Source organism: Vanacampus margaritifer, chromosome 12 (assembly GCF_051991255.1).
Source record: "Vanacampus margaritifer isolate UIUO_Vmar chromosome 12, RoL_Vmar_1.0, whole genome shotgun sequence".
Classification (NCBI taxonomy): Eukaryota; Metazoa; Chordata; class Actinopteri; order Syngnathiformes; family Syngnathidae; genus Vanacampus; species Vanacampus margaritifer.
Genome location: NC_135443.1, coordinates 9,855,318 through 9,877,511, shown reverse-complemented (window position 1 = coordinate 9,877,511; position 22,194 = coordinate 9,855,318). Strand labels below are relative to the sequence as shown.

At 38.2% G+C, this 22,194-nt stretch overlaps 1 protein-coding gene across 3 annotated transcripts; it reads left to right on the top strand.

Moving 5' to 3' along the window:
* Positions 1-779: 779 nt before the first annotated feature.
* On the top strand, positions 780-21,024 carry LOC144061367 (rho-related GTP-binding protein RhoQ). 3 transcript variants are annotated; one of them, XM_077581753.1, is made up of 8 exons: positions 780-914; positions 1,012-1,369; positions 1,678-1,736; positions 9,805-9,969; positions 10,603-10,698; positions 11,637-12,012; positions 14,846-15,384; positions 19,689-21,024. In XM_077581753.1, the coding sequence occupies exons 2-6, from the start codon at positions 1,228-1,230 to the stop codon at positions 11,796-11,798; spliced, it is 624 nt and encodes a 207-aa protein (XP_077437879.1). In that variant the 5' UTR covers positions 780-914; positions 1,012-1,227; the 3' UTR covers positions 11,799-12,012; positions 14,846-15,384; positions 19,689-21,024. The 3 variants fall into 3 exon arrangements, with proteins under 3 accessions (XP_077437879.1, XP_077437878.1, XP_077437877.1); XM_077581752.1 differs by having other exon boundaries at positions 805-1,369; XM_077581751.1 differs by lacking the exons at positions 780-914; positions 1,012-1,369; positions 1,678-1,736; ... (2 more) ...; positions 11,637-12,012; positions 14,846-15,384 and adding an exon at positions 15,414-19,584.
* Positions 21,025-22,194: the final 1,170 nt, after the last annotated feature.

Genomic DNA, 22,194 nt, shown 5'->3' with positions numbered 1-22,194 from the left:
TTATGTAATCAAGAAAAACAAAACTGCACATGTGGACAACACTGAATGCAATTCTGGTAATGGACATCCATCCTCTTTCTGTACTGAATTTAAAAGAAAAACAACGGCTGTCTTCCTGACATAATAACAACATTTTAAACGTTTGAAAATAAATATATAAGTAAACAAATGGGAATTGGTGAATCTGCGGGTGTTGAACTGTGATTACGCGAGTGCCCCCTGTACTTCAAATTGCTCCTGTTTTTTGGGTTTGAATGTGGAGATATTCTGGTGGCAAATGGGGCAGTGGACCATCACAAAATCCTAAACAATTTGCTTTATCACCTTTAACAGAAACTATCCTTTGAAGCATCACTTTTTTTCTTTTATTTAACCTGTTTCCAACGAGCAGGATCGTTATCAGGCTTATGCAGAGTTTACTGATGAGCTTCAGGTGTGTCGGAGAAGTAACATCCAAAAAGACTCAGACTCTGGACACCGCTGGTCAATGCAAATGTTATGGCTGATGAAGCACTGATGGTTCTACAGGCCCTTTTCCATTTTGCCTTTTTGATCTATTTGAAAATAAAAATGTGAAAAACAAAAATGTTGCCTTTTCTGTGTAAAATCAAATACACAAAGCAAAATGCAGCCACTTTTGTTGTTGTTTGATTGCCAATTGAAAATGGAAAGACGTACGGATCAGTAAGCAGACTAAATGATAAAAGTCGGCACGTGTGTGCACTACGCGTTGTACTTTACACACGGTGCCTTGGTTCCCAACGTTAAGCTCCGCCTCTCCACCAAGCGCACACACCTTGTTCTGGCCCCCAGCTGCTCCTCAGAGCGTCCAGCAGCGCGAGCCACACCGGGAAGCGCGCACCACTGGCCGGCTGGAGATGTGAGCAAACACGCTGGAAAGCTCCGATGAAAAGGTCATATATTGGATTAGAACACCCTCAATGAAACCTCTCAACCGGTGACACCGAAGACTTGTGTCAGAAAAGTGTTTTTCGTTACATTTGGGAGCAGTGTAACCGGTGGTGGTGAGTTACGGGAGGAAGATGCAGTTGTGTAGCCGCTCGGCGCGCCTCGCAACCCGGCACCGAGGCTGGTGATGTCCGCCGCCGCCGCGCGGGGATCATTAGCGGCTAAGCAGCATCAGCAACAGCGGGGAGAGGAAGAGCAGGAGGGCGGCGAAGCAGGGCGGCCGAGGAAGAGGAGAATGACGAGTTTAAGCTCGAGATCATGGCAAACGGAACCGGTACTATCATGTTAAAATGTGTCGTGGTGGGAGACGGTGCGGTGGGCAAAACGTGTCTTCTAATGAGCTATGCCAATGACGCTTTTCCGGAGGAATATGTCCCAACAGTCTTTGATCATTATGCAGGTAGGCACAATCATATTGTTTCATTTTAATAAGAATTATATGTTGGCGTGTTGCTGCGTTTTGCTTCAATGGACATAACATTTGTATAGAGAGAATAAAGTGCACTCACTGTTTCCGGCTGCACTCGAACTGCATTGGCCTGCCTGCATCTGTTGCTATAATCAAAACCACTTGTTTGCCTTCATTGCAGACAGAGGTTGGGGACCCACAGCCCCACCCCCTCCACTTCATGCTTCATGCACCCCTCCCAGACCTTCCTCACCCACAAGCCTTCCTCTTTCTAACTGCTCTTTGTTATTTCCTCACAGTGAGTGTCAATGTCGGAGGAAAGCAGTACTTGTTGGGACTGTACGACACTGCCGGCCAGGTACGCTTTTTATATTTTGGTACTAGTGCCAAGCATGTCAAGAATGAACACACACGCCCACCCACCGAAAAAAATAAAAATCTCACCCTGGCTGTCTCTATGCCTTGGTTGAAGCGACATCAGGCTTCATATTCAGACTAAGCTGCAACAGGTGATAGTTTTCACACATATTTACTGCCAGTGTCCGGTCTACCATAAACAGTGGTGGTAGTAAGGGCCGTTCAATAGTTCCATTATGTCAAGAACAGACTTTCTATGTCCAGTGATGATGTCACAGATTTGTTAATAGGGCTGCCCATTGCTGGGATTTCTTCCTCAATGTGCCATTCAGTGCACAATCGTAAAAATTCTGATCCAGCAGCCTGCGCATGCATACACGCACACAATATTTTCTCTCAACACAAGGGCATGTGTGTGTACACACAGACATACTGGTTGAAGCAACCATATGAACAACGCACATAAAATTTGTAAATGTTGAGAAATGCCTGGTTGCAGGCATTTGAACTTCCTGTACTGGCAAATCAGTGGCATTTTTTTTTAAAAACTACAACCAAAGCTGTAGATTATAGACAGTATTTACATTTTGTTGTTGTTGTTAGAAATATCAAAACTCACAAGAAAAAAAAAAAAAAAAGATATACCAAAACCCATGACTTAATTTAAAATGAAAATATTTGCCATTTACTATAGTTTTGATTTGACATATTGCATATCAATTAAATAGCAGGTCTGAGCCACTCTGTATGATCGTCAAGTTTAATGGTGCCTCGTGGAGTTTGTGGCAAACATTGGGGCCTACAAAGGAATGTATTGGCAACAAACTGAAACCAGCTACAACATTTTATTCTAAATATAAATATATATAAAATGTCCAGTTGGTATTGCATGACTAATAGGAGGTGAAGTGCACTGTGTAACTGCGACTGGTACCATAATTTCAAGGTCACCCTATCTTCACTGATCTGAATATATGACAGGGTAGCCGATTGGCCAAGACTTTTGAAGCCGCGAGGCCGCCATATTGCTCCTCCAAAGAAACGTTTCTCGGCATACAATCCTATACATTTACAGCTTCAAAATTGGAGAACATTGGACATAGAAACAGCATGATATATGATGTTTTAATTTGTTAAACATAAACAAGGGGACTTCAGACATTTTACAACTTGCCTTAAATACATGTATAAATTGTATGCTTAATGATGTTTACAGGAGGAAACTTGTATATATTTTTTTTAATTAAAGAATTATAACTAATTCAACGAAAGATGCCTCTGCCAAAGCTAATATTGGGTCTAAAGAACTGAGTGACAAAAGAAAAAGGGGGTCTTCAAAGCTGCACATACCGTCCACTTGTCAATTTATTATTATTATTATTTTTTTTTTTTATTAAAAATATATATTTTTTAACTTAAAAAAAAATAGTCACCACAACCCCTATGCTACGAGCTGTATATGTCTAATCTGTACGTATACCGTATATTTTATACAGTAGTCTGCTCCCGAGATGGGAGGAGCAAGATGGCCGCCCTCTCGCTTCAAGGGCTTGCACGGGCGTGTATGGGATATTGGCTATCCAGTCATATATTCAGTGGTGTTCTTCTTCTTCTACTACTACTACTACTACTTCTTCTACTACTTTTTTAATGCTTTCTTTAATAATTCAAACTCTAACATCCAATTCAAACGGTGGTGTCAAACAAGACAAAAGAAAAAGAAAACAAACAAAAGGTCTAATCAGACCCAGTCATTTTTTAAAGTTATTAAACCATCCTCAACGTCCTTCCAAACCCTTCAATTTCCTTACAATAAATCAAAAACAAAGGTCGACATTTAATAAATCTACATCTGTGAATAAACTGTTTTGCTATTATTATCAAAGTATTGAGCATCATTTCCCTTTTTCTGTACTGTATTACAATCCCAAACTTAATATTCTTGACATTCTACTACTACTACTTCTTCTTCTTCTACTACTACTACTACTACTACTACTACTACTTCTTAGCACTGTTCTGGTTTGTGTCCTCAGTTTGAGTTGGATGTTGGAGTTTGAATTAATAAAAAAAGCAAAAAAAAAACAACCTACTACTACTTCTTCTTCTTCTACTACGACTTCTTCTACTTCTACTTCTTTTATCAAAAAGAAAAGAGCACACTGCTAAAGACACTCAAATGGGTCTTGGGCAGTCCACACAAGATCTCTGGAAATAGTGGAGAAGGAAAAACTCCATCTAAGGAGAAAAAAAAAAAACCTTGAACAGAAACAAGCCTCAATGTCGGCTGGCAATCTGCCAAGTGCCAGTAGTATAAAATATGACCAAATTTAGCACTAATAACTGCACTAGTACTGCTACTTATAAAAATAACAATACTGATTACATTGTGACGTAAGTGGGCATTCTCTGCCCCAAGACCTGCTGTCTCTCCCGCAACCCCAAAATGTGCATGTCACAAGTCAACACTACTCAGGCCGGATTTAACAGTGTGAATGAGTCACAATCTGAAACCAAATCTGTTAGCCGGGAAAAAGATAACCAAGGCGCGTAAAGGTCAAGAGATTATTCAAGTCTGCGCCTCTGTGCTCTTAATTTAAATCAATCCAACCTCTTGCCACCTTACAATCCACCTGTGACTTTGTGTGTTGCTGTTCGGAACACAGGTAGCAGAAGTGTTACACGTCTTTATGCTTCCCTATTGTCTATTCTGGTGTGTTGATTGTAAGCGAGCGTGCGTGTTTGTTTTTAGCTCATTCTGAAATGGAGAAGTTCCCCCAGATGTCAGCCAGGGAGAGTAGAGTTTCCACAGTTGAAAATCCGTCCCCCGCCGTCCCTGACTCTGCTGACCTCTTTTAGGGAGCAGGAGGCCAGCTGGTAATGTTTATAGCTTCAAAGTGTGATCAAAGCGTGGTGGCGGGGCAGAATGACGAGGAGATAGAAAGATGGGGTAAAGACAAACAGTGAGGCAAGGAAGGGTTGTTAGAGAGTGAAACTGTGAACCTTTCAAGACATGTTTAAACGATTACAACCTTGTTTAAAACAAAACCATTTCTTGTATGCCTGTTTGAAGTATTATAGGTAACATTGCAACCTCCGTTCATTGTTAACTCATTCACTGCCATCGACGGCTATAGACAACAAAAATTCATTTGAACTATTTCTATTAGTTTAACATGTTTTTACTATTGAAGTCATGTGATTAATTACAATTAAAAAATAATAATTGCCTGACGCGATTTAAATTTTTTTTTTTTTTTATAATTAGCGGTGTCGTGCGATTAAAATGGTTAATTTTAGTTAATCACATGACTTCACTAGTTAACTCACAATTAATCTGTTCTAAATATACAATAAAAAAATTCTACGTTTTCATACTTTTAACAAAAGTGGAAAAAAATGATAAACTAATAGAGATAGTTAAAATATTTTTTGGACGTCTATAGCCGTCAATGGCAGTGAATGAGTTAATGTTACCTGTACTATTTGAACTACACGTTAGAACCCCAACTAATTAGCATTATATAGACGAGACATTTACATTGTTCTTCAGAACACCCGCCCGAAATGCTGGATGGTTTAGCCTGCACGCTACTTGGAGGAGTGAGTCTTACTCTGTTTAACGTAGATAGTAGATACCACCTTGTCTTGTTGCTGACGCACGTACAGTCACCATCTTACGTGAGTTTGGCGGTTCCAATCATTTCATTAGAACTCTTATTATTTATTTAGCGATTTTGACGCAGATTGTTTTTGTTACAAACATCAGACATTCAGCAATGATAATTTTCAAAAAATTGTCAGTCTAAAAAGACCACAAACAAACCCTAGGAAGCATTTTAGAGAAGGAAGTCGGAGTCCATCAGCAATAAGTGTCCGTGCGGAAACACAAAATATTGGCTCCGGAAACTTCCAGGTGTCGCAAATATGTTTTTTTTTTATTTTTTTTAGAATGATTGAAATAGCTTCGATGCATGCATTTTTGCATTGACCAATTTTTGTGGTCGACCCAACCGACTTGGTTGACATTTTTTTCCCAGCCCTACTTTTTTTTTTATATATCGCCAACCTCCCTACACTATCGTGAATTATCTTATCGCGAGGTTCACCGTAACACAAAAAAAAAAACAGGAGAATATGGCGCTTAATTAGGGTAGGTGATATGTTAAATGGTTGCATTGATGCAGTACTTACCAAATTTGTTGCATTTTTGTTTGGGCAGTACACTTTGAATACTTATCAAGCAGGAGTGGTTAATCCACTTTTTTTTTTATAGGCAATTGTTCAAGTTGTTTTGTATGAAAGGCCCCTCAGTTTCATTTGCTTCTCCTGTTTTTCTTTTCTCTCTTCTTAATCCTTTTATATACTTGTATATTACGTTTGCTTAGATTTGTTCCATGTCTGACGATTTTGCAATGCCTGTCTGTTTCAAAAGGGGATGAGCGTTAAAAAAATGCATCAAATGATTAAATAATAGTTAAGAATTTGCAGTGTGGAATCAATAGCCGATTCCTCTTTGCCTTGAGCAATTGAGTCTCAAAATAAAGCACAAAATCAAAATGAAAGTCAAAGTGAAACCGAGTGCACTAACCAGCAGAAGGACTGTTGATTAAGTCTCAAGTAGTTTGCAAGGTCGGTGGCACCGGCCATCATCAAAGCTGGAGTTCAGAACATTCAGACAAGATTCCCCAATGCTTTTTCCCTCTAGTTCTTATGAAATATACACGAGTGTTATGCCTTTGTTGAATCAATTTTGATGAGTCATCAAGCAGGCAATTCAGTGTTTGTGTGTGAGCCACAATAATCACAGCTCATGATAGTGTTGTTGTCTGCCTCCTATTGTCTGAAAAATAATCACTTCTCGTCCAATTATTCCATAGGGATAGTCTGCAAATTATTGCTGAATGTAACACAGAAGCAGAGGCTGAAGTGTTTATTTATTCATTTGTTCACCCGCTGTGCCTGCATTAGGTCCGGTCCTCATGCGCTATTGCTCATCACACCTTCACAGGTAACTGCACATCTGTTAACACATTCCCTCCCATTGACGGTTGTAGACGTCAAATATTCATTTGAACTATTTCTATTAGTTAAACATTTTTTTCCACTTTTGTTAACAAGAGTATGAAAACCTATTTTTTATTGTACATTTAGAACAGATATAAAATGTGTTTGATAGTTTAAGAGTTAACTTGTGAAGTCATGCAATTAATTCGGATTAAAAATTTCAATTGCCTCACGCTCCTAATTTTTAAATAATCTTTTCTTTTTTTAATCATAAATTTTATATCTGTTCTAAATGTCCAATAATTTGTATTTTCTAGGTTTTCATACTCTTGTTAACAAAAGTGGAAAAAATGTTAAACTAATGGAAATAGTCCATATGATTTTTTGACGTTGATATTCGTCGATGGCAGTGAATTAGTTAATCAATGGAGATTGTTCTTTTCAATATGTCATATATGTTTGTTTATTGTAGTAGACGGAAGACACCCACTGTCACATTGTCTAGCTATTTAAAAAAAAAAAATAATTAGATTGACTGAAAATTAGGTGTCGGCAATGCATCTTATGCTATATTAAGTGCTGCAGTAAATATAAATAAGCATACATACTGTAAGCAGCAGATGACTTCAGAATGATAGCAGACAGGAATCCCTTCATACTAGACAATTTTGTTCCAAATGAAGACAAATACTATAAGTATCTTCTTACTGAATAGATATTAAGATAATAAGGATCAGTTTTGATTGACATTGACAGAAGTATTAATGAACAAAAACAGTTTATTATTGGGATTCTAGTTTGCAGTAATGTATAATTTAAGTTTTTTAGAACTATATTGGGGATTAATTGACACATATTGTTATATTAATAATTATGAAAGTGACAAAGCTCAAGATGATTATTATTAAAAGGCAGACTATTGATCTCATTTGACTGAAGCTGTACCTAAAATATAGAGCGAGACTTTTTTTTGTGGTTAAATCTTAAGTGGGCAGCTGAATCTTGTGATAGATGTCTTTCTGTCAGCGTGTGGGTTTAAACAAATGAGGATGGGTAAAAATAGACAAGCTTGCGTTCACGGTCATGGTAATGAGGAATGTCAACCGGTGAAGCTCATAAGGGTTTGTTTGAAAACTGCACCAATCGCACACATTGATAATCTGGTGGCGATAAACTATGTGAGTACTAGTCATCAAAATGACATCACAACATGGATAACGTACCTGTACTGATTTCATTTGGTGCTTTTGAAGTGATAGTTTCTGAATGCCATTGCCTAAAAAAAACAAACCCATTAGATTTGAGTGGCATCGTGTTCTTATTATTGTAAATATGTTAATAGTGAGTAGATGGAGATTGTTTAGCCTATTAATTATTATGAAAGGTCAGCAAAAAGTTCCGATTTGCCGATCAGACTGTTATAAATTGTGTGTTGCATCCTTACCCGACGGCCATGTTAGTACAGATAGCTCCCATTCTATATGAACCTATGCACTTTATAGACCCCCCCCCCCCCCCCCCGCGCGGAGGTTATAGAAGCTGCGACGGAGGACAATGAAGATGATGATGTCACACAGCAGAGCACACACAGTGACCTAATGAACACAGCTAGCTTTGCAGAAACGGGCATGTACTGAAAATAGTTTGATCGTTAGACATGTCATATTTAATTGATAGCTAATCGATCATCAAATTAATTGACAACTAGTAATCAAGTAATCGTTTAGAGCCATGGTTGAACTTAAAATTGTACTAATTGCCCTTTGTCCTACTGATGATAGTATGGTGTCCAAAAGTTTGTGATGCAGTGTTGCCGCAATGTCATGAACTGATCTAATAAAACGGTGTGACATCCCTGTGATAAAAACATTCAACCCAACAAAGTGCCCTCTGAGCAGCAGGAGAGTGAACATAACCGGGCCAACAAGCACGGAGCATCGGAGATGGAGTATTTGAGCTGAGCTAGCGTGTAAACCTCCTCACTTGCGGCTAAAGGACATATTGTGTTTAGTTTAGCGTCAGAGGTAAAGTAAGGAAATGTGAGAGGCATTGATGGCTCTCAGAGAAACTGTGGGCTTGTTTGTAGGGAAAAATGCTGAATGGATCCCACTGTGTTTCTTTGTACAGTAGTGGGGATGATAAGAAGACTGAATTTGGCTACTCTGCTTTCTTTCTTCCTGCCTCCTTTTTTTTTTTTGAGAGATCAGTATTGTTCATTCGGTAATTTTACCGATTTGACATGTCATCATCATTGCTCTTTTTTTTTGTGCGAGTGTGTGTGTATTCATTAGTTCACCTAAAACCTATTAAAAAATCCCATACCGTTCACCTAAACCGAACACTTCCAGCCAGAGTCGTGAGGCCGTCAGGAGACCCGAGGAAGGACCAAAGAATCCAATCACAAATGACAGTCTGTTACCTTCGCGACCTCACAGACGATCGGAAATGACAGAACTCATAACAATATGTTCAGCGCAACCGCAGGCTTGCAGCAATATTCAATCATTAGCTCACATACCACTCACCAGAGAGTACAACCCCCCCCCCTCCCCCGCATACCACACTCAAGGTACTCACAAAGGATGTTTTTTGTGTTTGACTTGACACATTTGCCCTGCTCAGATACCGCCATCTAATGTCACATGACCACTTTGTGGCTCAGCTTGCGTTGAAGGACAGCAAGTAAAAAAGAGAATAGAAAAAATCCTAATTGCCTGTCATTGAGCGGGCAAAGGAGAAAGTAAATCCCACGTGAAGGTCTTCACATTCTTTGCTCTTCATAACTCAAATCCACTTGACGCTTTTACGAGTGTCTTGCCTGTCATAAAATTACACATCTTATGTGAAAAACAGCAGGGGCTTGGCGGTGCGTATGGAACAAACCACTTGTTAAGCTAAGAATAAGTTCTCTTTTCTAACCTGGCCTCAGTGAAAAAAAAAAAAGGTTCAAATTGTATGCACCTAAATATTTCATGAAGATTAATTTCACTGAGGTACGGTAAAGAAAGAAAGAATAAATGATGTATGCTCATGAGTTTCCTAACGTTGAATCCTTTTCCCAGGAGGATTATGACCGACTCAGGCCGTTGTCCTACCCGATGACGGATGTTTTCCTCATCTGCTTCTCTGTGGTCAACCCTGCCAGTTTCCAGAATGTGCGTGAAGAATGGGTGCCGGAGTTGCAGGAGTATGCACCTAATGTCCCCTACTTGCTCATTGGCACTCAGGTGAGGCCTAACCAGGATTGTTGATCCAAAATGGATGAATGAATATGAAAATATGGAAGAGCTTAGTTTATAGAAGTCATTTTAAATTAACTCATTCACTGCCATTGACGGCTATAGACGTCAAAAATTCATTTGAACTATTTCTATTAGTTTAACATTTTCTTCCACTTTTGCCAACAAAAGTATGAAAACCTAGAATTTGTTATTGTACATTCAGAACAGATATAAAATGTGTGATTGTTAGTGAAGTTATGTGATTAATTACAATTTAAAAATGTAATCGTCTGACGCCCCTTTTTAAAAATATTTTTTTAAAATAATTTAATTTAATAATTTAAATAAATAAATGTATATCTGTTATAAATGTACAGTAAAAAAATTCTAGGTTTTCATAAAAAAATTAAACTAATAAAAATAGTTCACATGAATTTTTGACGTCTATAGTCAGCAATGGCAGTGAATGAGTTAATTTGATCAACTGAGTGAGAACGATTTTGCTATCTACACTCACCAGCCATAACACGAGATACACCAAGCTGTACACTTTAAGATCCAATACAACGGCTGTGAAATGTCAAATGATTTAGAATCGTCGTAATAACTACAGTGCCATGTTTATTGCTCATTTCTCAGATTGATTTACGAGATGACCCAAAGACCATTGCCAAACTGAATGATATGAAGGAGAAACCTATAGTGACTGAGCAAGGCCTGAAACTGGCAAAGGAGGTGTGTATGTTTTGAACCGACCCCGAAAGCTTTTGTGTTCTATGCAGACAACCTGCCCAATTCATATTAAGGAAAAAGTCATTTCATTATATTTTATTCATTTTTCATATGACGGCAGATCTATCCATCCATTCTTTATATCTGCTATCCTTTGACAGATGTTGTATATGCTTAGACAGGGGTCTGGAACAGGCGGCTCTAGAGCCACATGTGGCTATTTAGTCCCTCTCCTGTGACTCCCTGTTGATCACTCAAAAAAATTTGGGTAGAAATTAATATATTTTTTACACTTTTTTTTTTTTTTTAGATAAAACATTATTTAATTGATTAACAGTTTAGATTTTAAAAAATGATAATTTATTTTCAAATTTTCAAACTATGTCAGAGTCTAAATTTGTAGGTTGTCAGAAAAAGAGACAAGAGGTACGGGTAGATGAACACGTTTTTTTTTTTTTTAATACCTAAAAATGTCCAAAAAGTGACCATAAAAATTACCATATAATATATGCAAAATTGCCCCCAAAAAGTTATAAGTTTAACATTTATTAAAAAAAAAATTAAAAAAGAGGCAGAAAAGAAAACGTTCAAAAAGTAGCCATAAAATGTCCAAAAACATAAGAAAAAAGGCAGAAAATTGTCATGAAATGTCTTTGAAAACAAAAAAAAACGATTTATTTGGTCTAAAACGGCTCTTGACAAAGTCATCAATTGACCAAATGCTACGTGTTAGGAAAATGGACTCAAGCATGAATTGACGTCACACATTACTCCAACCCGAGAATTCAAACCAGCTCCTTTTCGCTACAACCACTCATCCACTGTGGTTGTAGAACATGGCTGGACGGATACCTTAATTGTTGACAACTCGGGGTTTGTTTTTGTCTTTGTCGCTGACTGCTAAATCACCCTCTTCTTTTTTTTTTTTCCCCTCCCCTCAGATTGGCGCATGTTGCTATGTGGAGTGTTCGGCGCTAACCCAGAAAGGCCTGAAGGCGGTGTTCGATGAAGCCATCATAGCCATTTTGGCTCCAAAGAGAAAGAAGGGAGCGTTAAAACGGAGATTGGGACCGCGTTGCATAAACTGCTGTCTGATCACATGATTCAGCAGCAAACCTCAACAAGCGCTGGACTTACTGAAAGACTCGTGCAGGTAGTTGAGCGGGAGACAAAGAAGCGCGCTGACAACCACTGAGAGACGGTGTTTAAGCTGCAACACAATCCAAAGGCCATCACTTTCTTCTGCTGCCCGACATGTGAAGAAGCAGTCAAATGTAAGGAGCACAAAGACCAAGAAAAGCTCTTCTCCTAATTCAGGTGTTTAATTTTTTATTTTATTTTTTAATCCATAAATCGAAATTTGAAGAGAAAATGTTTGCATTACAAAATGGAGCTTGATTAGTAAAATGTTTGAAGAATATGAATATAGTGACTTATGATGCCATCGTGAGAGAGAAGTCTCTCAAAGCAAAAAGCACTACATGCCCATTTTTAGGCCAACTTGTTTCCAATTATTCGTCATTTGAAAACCTGTAGAATAAACCATGCTGTGTATAGAGGATTACTAAATCAGAAATGTATCAGCAAAATATTTTGGACCTAGAGCTATTTTTTCATATTCTTTATCATGCAATTGTATGTCGTACTTAAAGTGGGAGAGGATAGATGCTACATACAGCATAACTCAAAGAAACAAATGCACATCAAAAGCAGGTAGCAAAAATGACCTTACACTTTATATTAAAGGCTCAACGGATGAAGCACAGTCCTCTGCTTTTAAGTGTTGCCGATCTTCCAGCACGGGGAAGCACTGAGGATGCACAAACTTGCAAGGCACAAGCTTGAGGAATTTATTATCATACAAATTTTAATCTGAAATCAAAGTCTGGAATTCCATTATTAAGCATTCGATGGAAATTCTGTCTGATAGGTTGTACATTTTTAGACAATACAGGGTCAAGTGTTAAGCTTGTAGTAAAAAAAAAAAAAAAAACATTTTTAATTACGGTCGATTAACTTGATATATTAGGATCTAATACAAATGCCTAAAAGGGCTGGAGTCAGCCTTTAAATAATATACACTGAGCAAAAATGTAATCATACGTTGTAAAAGCGACACTTTTGTTTTTGCTCTCATTCTTCATGTGCTGAACTAAAAAAATATTGAAGACTTTTTCTATGTACACAAGACAATTTCTCACCAACATTGTTTACAATTCACTTGTCAATCAATATCTAATATATCGATGTGACCACCTTGCGCAGTGTGTCACATATATATTTTTCCTTTTTTTTTTTTTTTACGGGCAGCAAAAAAAAGGCCAATTAAAAACAGTAACTGGGGTGACCACCAAAGGCACATCTATGCATTCATCATGCTGTCAAATTAGCATCAGACAAAGAGCAAAAACAAAAGTGCTATGTTATTTTTGTTCTGCATAATTCTGACTGATGGCAAAAAATATAATAATTCAACTATATTAAATTGTATCCCAGTCAGAAAGTGTTCCTCAATTCATGTCACGGTATTTAATTTACATTACAGGGGGTGTATGGGACTATTAATCAATGCCAATAGATGGAAGTATATTCTTAGGTTTTCAACCAAACAGTAGCGTGTGAGAATGATGAAAGGATGAGGGAAATGCTAAAAATATGTATTATGCTAAAGGGTGTCTGTATTGTGTTGCTTCTTTATTTTGGTGCAATATGAATCCAAAAAGGCTAATTTAGTGGTCAGTTTCTCAATTTCTGCTGCAATTTTCTGCAACCAATGTAAAAAAGATTACATTTAGAAATAACTGGCACAACAAGTTGGACAATGAATTAGTTGGATTATTACTTGTTTTAAACTTTTTACTAAGGTATAAAACGTGATTTATTTATCATCTAGCACTAGCAAAAATTGCCAGGTGCGGCCTATTTCCTTGTTCGACAGTTAAGCGAAGCGCTAAAAATCTTGATAAAAGAACTGTCAACGCAATCCAGCATTTCTACAGATCCTGAATTTGTATTTGCAGTCATTTTCATTATGTCGCATCAAATCATATCTAAAAATTTAGACCGTGTATGTCAGGTTTACTAGCTGGGCACTGAACTAGTGTCTTAAAATCGACTTTTCCTGCAAGCCAAATGCCCTCACCTATATTATGTTTTGTTCATTTGTTGTTGGCTACATGTTTTGAAAAATGCCAACTTGTTGCTGAAGTACTGTTGTTATGTCAAGAATCTAATACAAAAACTGAGTGATGCTTTAATGTAAAAGGTGCTCCTTTTCTCTACCCCAGCCTGCACGACTGTATTGTCGCTTTGAGTCACAGGGTGTATATCGCAGGTCAAACAACCTTTTTGCTCGGTGAGAATCCAACATTGGAATTGCAACCACTAGTGCATTGATGCTCATGTCATCTCAATAAAAGTGTTTACTGTGCGGAAAAAAATAAGTCATTTTAATTTTATTTTTTTTAGAAGTTATGGTGAATTGTCTTGAATATAGGTTATGCTGGATTTGTATGTTGTACAGGGGTGTGCAAAAAGAAAACGTACAGTACTTAGTGTTTAGAAAAACCAGTGTGTGAATGTGTGATATTCATTTTGTGCTAAAGCCTTGCTAATTGAGTGGCATTGTGACAGTGTGCCCTAGTCTGAAGTAGATCACTGTCAGATGAAGGCCCTGTGACATCATGACATGCTTTTAATTAATGGCAAATGTCACATTCCTGATGAAACTCGTGAGTGTCTGACAAAGACACAGGCAAGCAAATCTAGGTCCAAACAAAACTGTTATACACAACTGAAAACAAACCCAAATGGATTCTGCAATTTGTGATCCACTCGGGCTGAGAAATTTAGTGGAATGCATTTTCAAAGCAAAAATCCTCTCTCGACCTACTGACATCAGTGACTTTATAAACAAATACATAATAGAGCTGATTGAATTCAAAGAGAGTTACAAGGAGGCGGATCCCAAAGTGGTTTTCTTACTCTTCCAAGAACAATGGGGTAAGATCCAATATACTCAGTATCTAATTGAAAATAATGTTATTATACATTTAGTTTTGATGTACTTGCACAATACAATACAAATTCGTTTTGGTAAATATTCTGTTAGGCTGAGTATTATTATTTGTCGTTTAATGTTTCTTTACAGAGAAGCAATTTGAAGATAAAACAAACACCAAACCAGAGGCTCCCACGTCACACAGAGGATCTTCCCAGTCAAAGCGAAATATATCTGAGATAGAGCTAGACGAACTTTTACAGAGACTGTACAAGGATTTGGAATTAGAAAATGTGGCGGCAAGAGAAGAGGAGGCGTCAACAAATAAAACAGATGGGAAGTCAGAAGCATCTTAGGACGAGTGATGTCTTACCGACTTGGCTAGGAAATCATAGGAGTATCCAGTCATTGATTAAATGATCATTCAAATTCTGTTGATTAAGTGGAGTTGATTATTGATTGTGTCTTGAAGCAAATGAGGTAAAGTGGAAGGTATTACTACTGCAACGGCTGCGGCTGCTAATTCCATTTCAAGGAGCCTTGAAACCTGTAACGTAAAATAGAAAAATAGCTGCTTATCACTGAACCCCAAAAAGGACTTTGAAGCCAGGAGCAGAAGCTGACACCAATGAAGCTGAAGACGACCAGCGTTGGATACTTTAACTAGATGAAAACCAGAATAAACAAAGGTAGGATAACAACACTGTAGCCCAATGAAATAATATTTATTTATTTATTTATTTTAAAAAGTGCCCCGCATATCTTAACACGATATTTTAATATCATGTCGTCAAATAAGAATGACCGTGAGCAGATTAATTCAGCAGTTTTCAACCTTCTCAGAACGCGGCCATTTTGACATTATAGCGTCCTCTGCTGTCGACTTGAATTTGCGTCAAAGTGCCTGGGCTCGTATTACAAACTGACTGACCTGTTTTCTGGGTTCGGTCACGAGTTCAAATACATTTTTTGATTTGACTTCCACTTTAATTATTTTTATCCATCCAGTGAGCTGCTTAGAAAAAGGTTTAATATTGAACAATATTTCTGTATTTGTTGTGAGAAAGACATTGAAACTACAGAGCATCTGTTTTATCAATGTGCTTACACAAAAACATTCTGGGACTGGCTGTCTTCGAAAATGACGACGACGATATTGTGAGTTTTAATATTGCGATTATCACGATATTGCCGTTATCGTTACATCCCTAATAGACAGTGGGGGGTAGCCCAAAGAAAACAATAGCAGCAGTTGACAGAAACTGATTGTTAAAATAAAAAAATGAAAAAATAGTAACATCAGCATCAACATTTGGCAGGAGTGAAAGTGTCACAGTCTGCTGTTGCCTAAGAGGTGCTGAACAAAAGTACAGAAGCTTTAAATCCCCTTATTATTAAGAATATTGTCACTGTCCTGTGAAAAACACTTATGTCCATTTTTGCTTTTTATTTTTATTTTTTACATTTACATTTATGGGATAAAACTGAATGCAGACACCCCAAAAACATATAAAATAAATAAATAAATGGATATAAGTGTTTTTTTTTTACAGGACAGAGACAATATAAAGGTCAAACTAAAATGAATGCAAGAAAATTCTCATACAAGCCTAAAAAAAAGTAATTCTGGAGCAAAGTTTTATGGACTGAGATTTGACCAAGTGTTTTCAGTCTCCAGTGACGTGTCATTCACCATGTGATGAGCAAGCAAAGCGATACATATCAGTCTTGTACAAACTGGACAACAAAATGAATCTAATCAGACTGAAAATTATCCACTGGGAAACAGTAAAAAAGATGATTTAGTAGTGAGTATGAATATATTACCAGAATATCCTCCTTAATTTCCCTGATGAGATTATATTGTTACAAACTGGCTAATATAGAAGAGCTGTAATCTCTTATTTTTATTACGTGTGGCAGTAACTATATTTTAGCGCTCTAATTTTGCGTCAAATCGATTGTTTTATTTAAATATGTTGATTTTTGGAGGGGTTTCCCAAGTATTAAACCGGTAAAGCCCTGTGACATCATCACAACGCTTTAACATAGAGTCACCCTTCTCATCATCAAAACCTGGCCTCTATGGTTTTGAGTAATGTAAACTGTACTCTATAAAGTATTGACATGTTGCTGGTTCGACAATTTAATACGAGACCTGATAACTTTAATTTGGACACAATTTTTCATGACTTTGGTAACACATGCAGAAAATATTGTGTCCTCTCTTGGCGGTCAGCTCATATAAATGAATGGGCTGACGTAAAAAAAAAAGAATAAAATGATTATCAATTCCTGATTTGGATTGTGACATTGACGAAGTCACATAAGCAAGAACTTACGACCCATGTCCATTCAGTACTGTAGTACACAACAAAGAAATACAAAAAGCAGATATGGATCCCTCATCTGATCCATTTGGACTGAAGAGTTTAGTGGACTGTATTTTCAGAGCAATATATTTTTCGCACCCGACTGACATGAGTGATTTTATACACCAGTATATATCAGATCTTATGGACTTCATAGGAGTTCACGAAGAAGAGAGTCTCAAACTTCTTTTCGTGGTCTTCCAAGAACAATGGGGTAAGATACATTTCTAAAAGTACTTTGCAACGTAATGGCTACAGTACTTCACATAATACATACATATTTTTTTATGGTAGAGTTCCATTGTTTGTTACCCAAGTGCATACTGCCAGTCAAATTTCCTCAAATAGTGGCCTGTACTCAATTAGAAACTGTGGCACAGGTAATGTAGTGGTAAACTTGATTTATGGTCAGCAGCTCATAATCAGTTACGAGTCATGACCAAAGCCCGAGAAAGAAAAAATGTGTTGTTTGCTTTTGTCAGGAAGGGCATCCGGCATAATAACTGTTGACAGTTATTATGCCGGATTTTATCAATCTCAAGCTCAAATCTTGCGTCTGACTCATTGTGGCGGCATCTTATGAGGCGAGACAAAAGTTGCTTACGCTTAATTGAACGTGCCATCCACTTGAAAAAAATAACTAATAAAAAAAATCTTATCTCCTGTTGTTCCTTCAGGTAGCCCTACTTCAGTAACATTTCCACAAGGTGCAGTTTAGTTTATTACCGCAATAAATATTGCAACTTCACAGCACCCGGCCCGTGGCAATTTTTAACAGCGTTTCTTTTTATCTGATTCTTTCGTGTCCCCAAAGTTTAGAGATCGTGAAAAACAAACTATTCTTCCACATTGACCGTAACTAAGAATAATATGTCACCCAGAAAAGTTTGTTCATTGAGTTCCTTCCCATTGTACCAAACAAATAATAACGCTCCGGCGACCAATCAATGGCCACTGCTTGAGGAAATACGATATTTGGTGCTGGCATATGAAGTGAAAGGATTTGAAATGTTACACAAATTAATATTTTTTTAAGCATAAACTCACATCTGTGGTTTTGTAAACGGCTCTCTACAGAGGAGAAGTTTCTAGATATTAAAGACACAAAACCATGCATGGATTCTGTCCCATCCTTGCAAAATATATCTGAGGCAGAGATCGAAGACCTTTTGCAGAGACTATACAAGGATTTGGCAATGGCAAATGTATTACCACAAGAGGTAGTCCATGAAGCTGGAAGACAGCCGAAGACCATTAAGAAGTCGGATGAGAACAAATGTGCAATCATATTACGATCACAACACTGCGATTTCAACACAGGAGCAGATGTGTCGCTGTTGCTAGAACATGTACAGAGTGACAAGGATGAATTAGGAGGGGATGATGAAGCAGACGTAATGCCGTGCTTGTTGCCACCGGTTACGGTGACATCATCAAATATGCGCATGGCTACGTCGCCAAATTCTGGTGTTTGTCTGGAAGACGTGTCACAAGAGCCTGGTCTCCCACCTAGTCCATCATGTCAAGAGCTTGTTCTGCCGCCGAGTCCACCGGGGCAAGAAAAGCTTGTTCTTTCACCTAGTCCACAAGAAGACATTCTCCCAGCCAGTCCACCACGGAAGATCCAGGATGACCAAGTTATTATTGATGAAAGTAATGTTATGCCATATATGAAAGGATCAGACGAGGCCATCAGCAGGACTTCAGCGCCCGAGAAGGCTAAATGTATGAACAAGGTAACCCTACTAGTGTCTGAGAAGCCCATGGTGGAGTCATTTGGACCCAAGAAAACAGTGCCGGATACCAGGCCCAAACAAAGTTTCTCTTCACCTCAACGACAAAGACCCACAAAATCGGAACTACACACCAGATCACGACAAGTGTCCCCAAAACCCAGGCTCGCTACTAGCCAGGGATCTGGAACAAAGAAATATGACAGATCAGAATCACAAAGCAGGCTAACGATTCTGGAGACCGCCAGTGTGGTCTCTCGAGTAACATCTGTACCAAGGAGGCTAAAATCAAGAAACTCATCCACAGCATCCTTACCTGAGGTGAGGAGAACAAGGCTGAATCTTCACCGTTTATATGGACCAGAAAGGCCTAAAAGCGTTGCACCCGACACCAGATCAAAACCACACCCAAAACAGCCCTGGAAAAATACTCTCAGTAATCCTCCAAAAAGGGAAGGACCAGCACGAGTGCTTTGGATGGACAGGGAAAGAGTAAGACCAGTGCAAAAAAAGCACTGGAAAATTCCTGCCACCATCTTGTTTTGATATAAACCAGAACTAATGTCTCCACCAGGCTCTTACAGCCTCTTTTTTTATTTAATCAAGATATCACACAAGAAGTTTTGAATCTTATGTTATAAATCCATTTTTTCATACTGTATATTTTCAGCAGTTTGTTGTCTTTTTGCATGCTTTTGAGTTGGAATGGTGTCTTAGTGACTTCCTGGCAAGTTTCCACCTCAGCCCACGGACTAGCCCATGACGAACATCTCTGCCTAGCCATGTGAGATCCCCATGGGGTAACACTGGCAGCAGGATATGGTGTCATAACGGCCCTTGTGTGTGTGAGTTAGAGCTGAACGCATATTTTTTTTCTTGTACCAACAGGAACTCCGTTGTCAAGGTAGCAATTATGAGGCTCGGACAGCGTGGTCAGATTGGACGTGAGCGGGACTCAAGACCTGCTGCGATGACTGGCTACGAAGGATGTTGGCAGACTCCATTTCGTCTTTTCTCCATGATAAAAAAAATAACAAATTGTTCAAAACTCCTTAGGCTCACTGGAACCAATATTGTATTAACACAATTTTGTCAGATTTAATTTAGACATGAGTTGGTAATGCAATGTGAAAATGTCTTTCCTGCCTTGAGTTATGTCATATCTGTAAATATACTGCTCGTGTTCAAGCATCAACATCTGAAACCCTCTTTTTGGTTGTAAAAAATCTCGTGACGTCTAAGCTTATCAACACGTGACATGATTGGTTTCTATTGAAAAATAAGTAGAGCGCTATGGTTGAACTGTTGGGCCCCAAAATAGGAATGATAATTTTCCTTTTACAAGGGACACCATTATGTTGTGGTTTTACATTCGCAAGATCGATCATGATCTCGTCAAAGAATCGAAAGCATTTTTACTCTGTCATCTCGGTCTCGGACAGGGCGGACTCTATTTTTGAACAGGGAAGTAGCCCACTACTGTGATGAGTGGTCACCTGCATTATGCGTTTCTCACTGATCATCGGTTGGGATTCTGGATAGATCTGGTGTTGGTGAAAGCTCCTGGATTTGTAACTCTGGTGGAGGTCTTCATGCGCTCCAGATTCACCACAACAGCATCCACCAAAACTCAATAAGAGTTTGTTTCTCCCTCTGGTCGTGGAGTTGTTGGAGGTTGGTGTCTGGAGCTCTCTTTCCTTCCTCTGGTCCTTCCTCTGGTCTCCTGTCAACTTTGCGATTCTGACGGGATTTTGATGTATCGGGTGATGGTAAAGGGTCTTGGATTTATAACAGGTTTCAGGTGAGTTAAAGAGCACACGCGCATGCGCACACACCCAAAAAACGGAGAGCAATGATGAGGACATGTTGACTTGGGAAAGCTACCAAATGATTATTATTGCGCGCTCCTTAACAAAAAAAGAATTGTAACATATCAGTGCTGGTTGCGGGTCACATTTGCTGAAGTTCACGGATGGCACAGTTACGCGAAATTGAAAAACGGTGAGTTTGACCATGGACCAGTAATGACGGACTTTGTAAAGTGTTCTGCAAAAAACAACAAAAACAGCCCTGTCTGGCCCAACCTTGTACATCCAATTTGTCCCATCCATAGCTAGCACACCCCTGCAAACTCTCACTGATCTGTTACATTGGGCTTCAGTTTAGGAGCTTTGTTGAAACTATGGTCGAGTAAATCTTAATCTTAATAAATCTTAAAAAACAATTCTGTGATCAATGTCTGCTTACTCCTTCTATTTGGTGTGCTCTAGTGGCATATTGAGTTATCGCAGCAGTTCTGCTACTCCGTCATTGTTTGATGATGTCATCAATCTAACAAACTGGTCAAACAGTATAGTTTGGCTAAAGTGCACAAAGTCGGAGTACCCCTAGGCTGTGAACCAACCTGTCCAAAGGACTAGGGGGTCAATATATTAGGAAAGTAATAAATAAGCACGAGATGGGTTGTAGCTTTAGCTGAGTACTGGGCCTGAGACTGCCAGACCAAATACAACATGAGATCTGAATAGTCAAGATCGTAAGATCATTTATTTAAAGAATATATGTTGTATATAATTAATGTGATAACTCAATTATTTTTCATGAACAATTAATACATTTAAAAAACTTTTTTTTTCACTTGCTGTCGACTGGCGAGGACATCACCTGTGCTGAGGAAATAGGTAACGACCAATCGTGGCTCAGTTTGCTGACAAAACCCAGAAAACAGCAAGTAGAAAAAATTGTTTTTAAAGGTATTAATTGTACATGAAAAACAATGAAAGTATCACATTAATTCTAGACAAAATATTAACTTTTTACTACTGAAAATGGCTCAATGAGTCAAGCATCCCTTTAAAATATCTTCTCTCTTTGACATGTAATGTCAATGGCTCAACAAAAGTCATATTTTTGGTTCCCTGAAAATTTAGACATGCAAGTATTTTGCTCCATGCCAATGTACAATCAATATTATGAATATTACCATATCTACTGTTACAACTTTTATTGGAATAACTTGATTGGGATTTTTCTACTCTCTAATGTGGCTACAACTTAACAGTGTAACAGACCGCGTGGAACCACACTGCCCCTCAGTGGCCAAACCGGGTACAACATGAACAGCACTCCAAATAAAGGCGCACACAGACAAAGGCAAGACAGTATAAAATAATTTAAATAAAATCAATTTGGGGACATTTAAAATCGATTCTTAATCGTACTAAATGAGAATCACGATTCTTATGAGAATCGATTTTTGGGCACACCCCTAGTCAACATACAGTATTTAATTTTTTTAACGTCCTGACATTTGAAGAGAAAATGAATGTGCAATTCAACTGCTATACATAGATAATGGAGCTTCATATTTATACACATCACACTGCACTAATTG

Bases quoted from the DNA above. Each gene is read 5' to 3' on its own strand.
- LOC144061367 (XM_077581751.1), top strand. From the start codon at position 18,183: ATGGATTCTGTCCCATCCTTGCAAAATATATCTGAGGCAGAGATCGAA.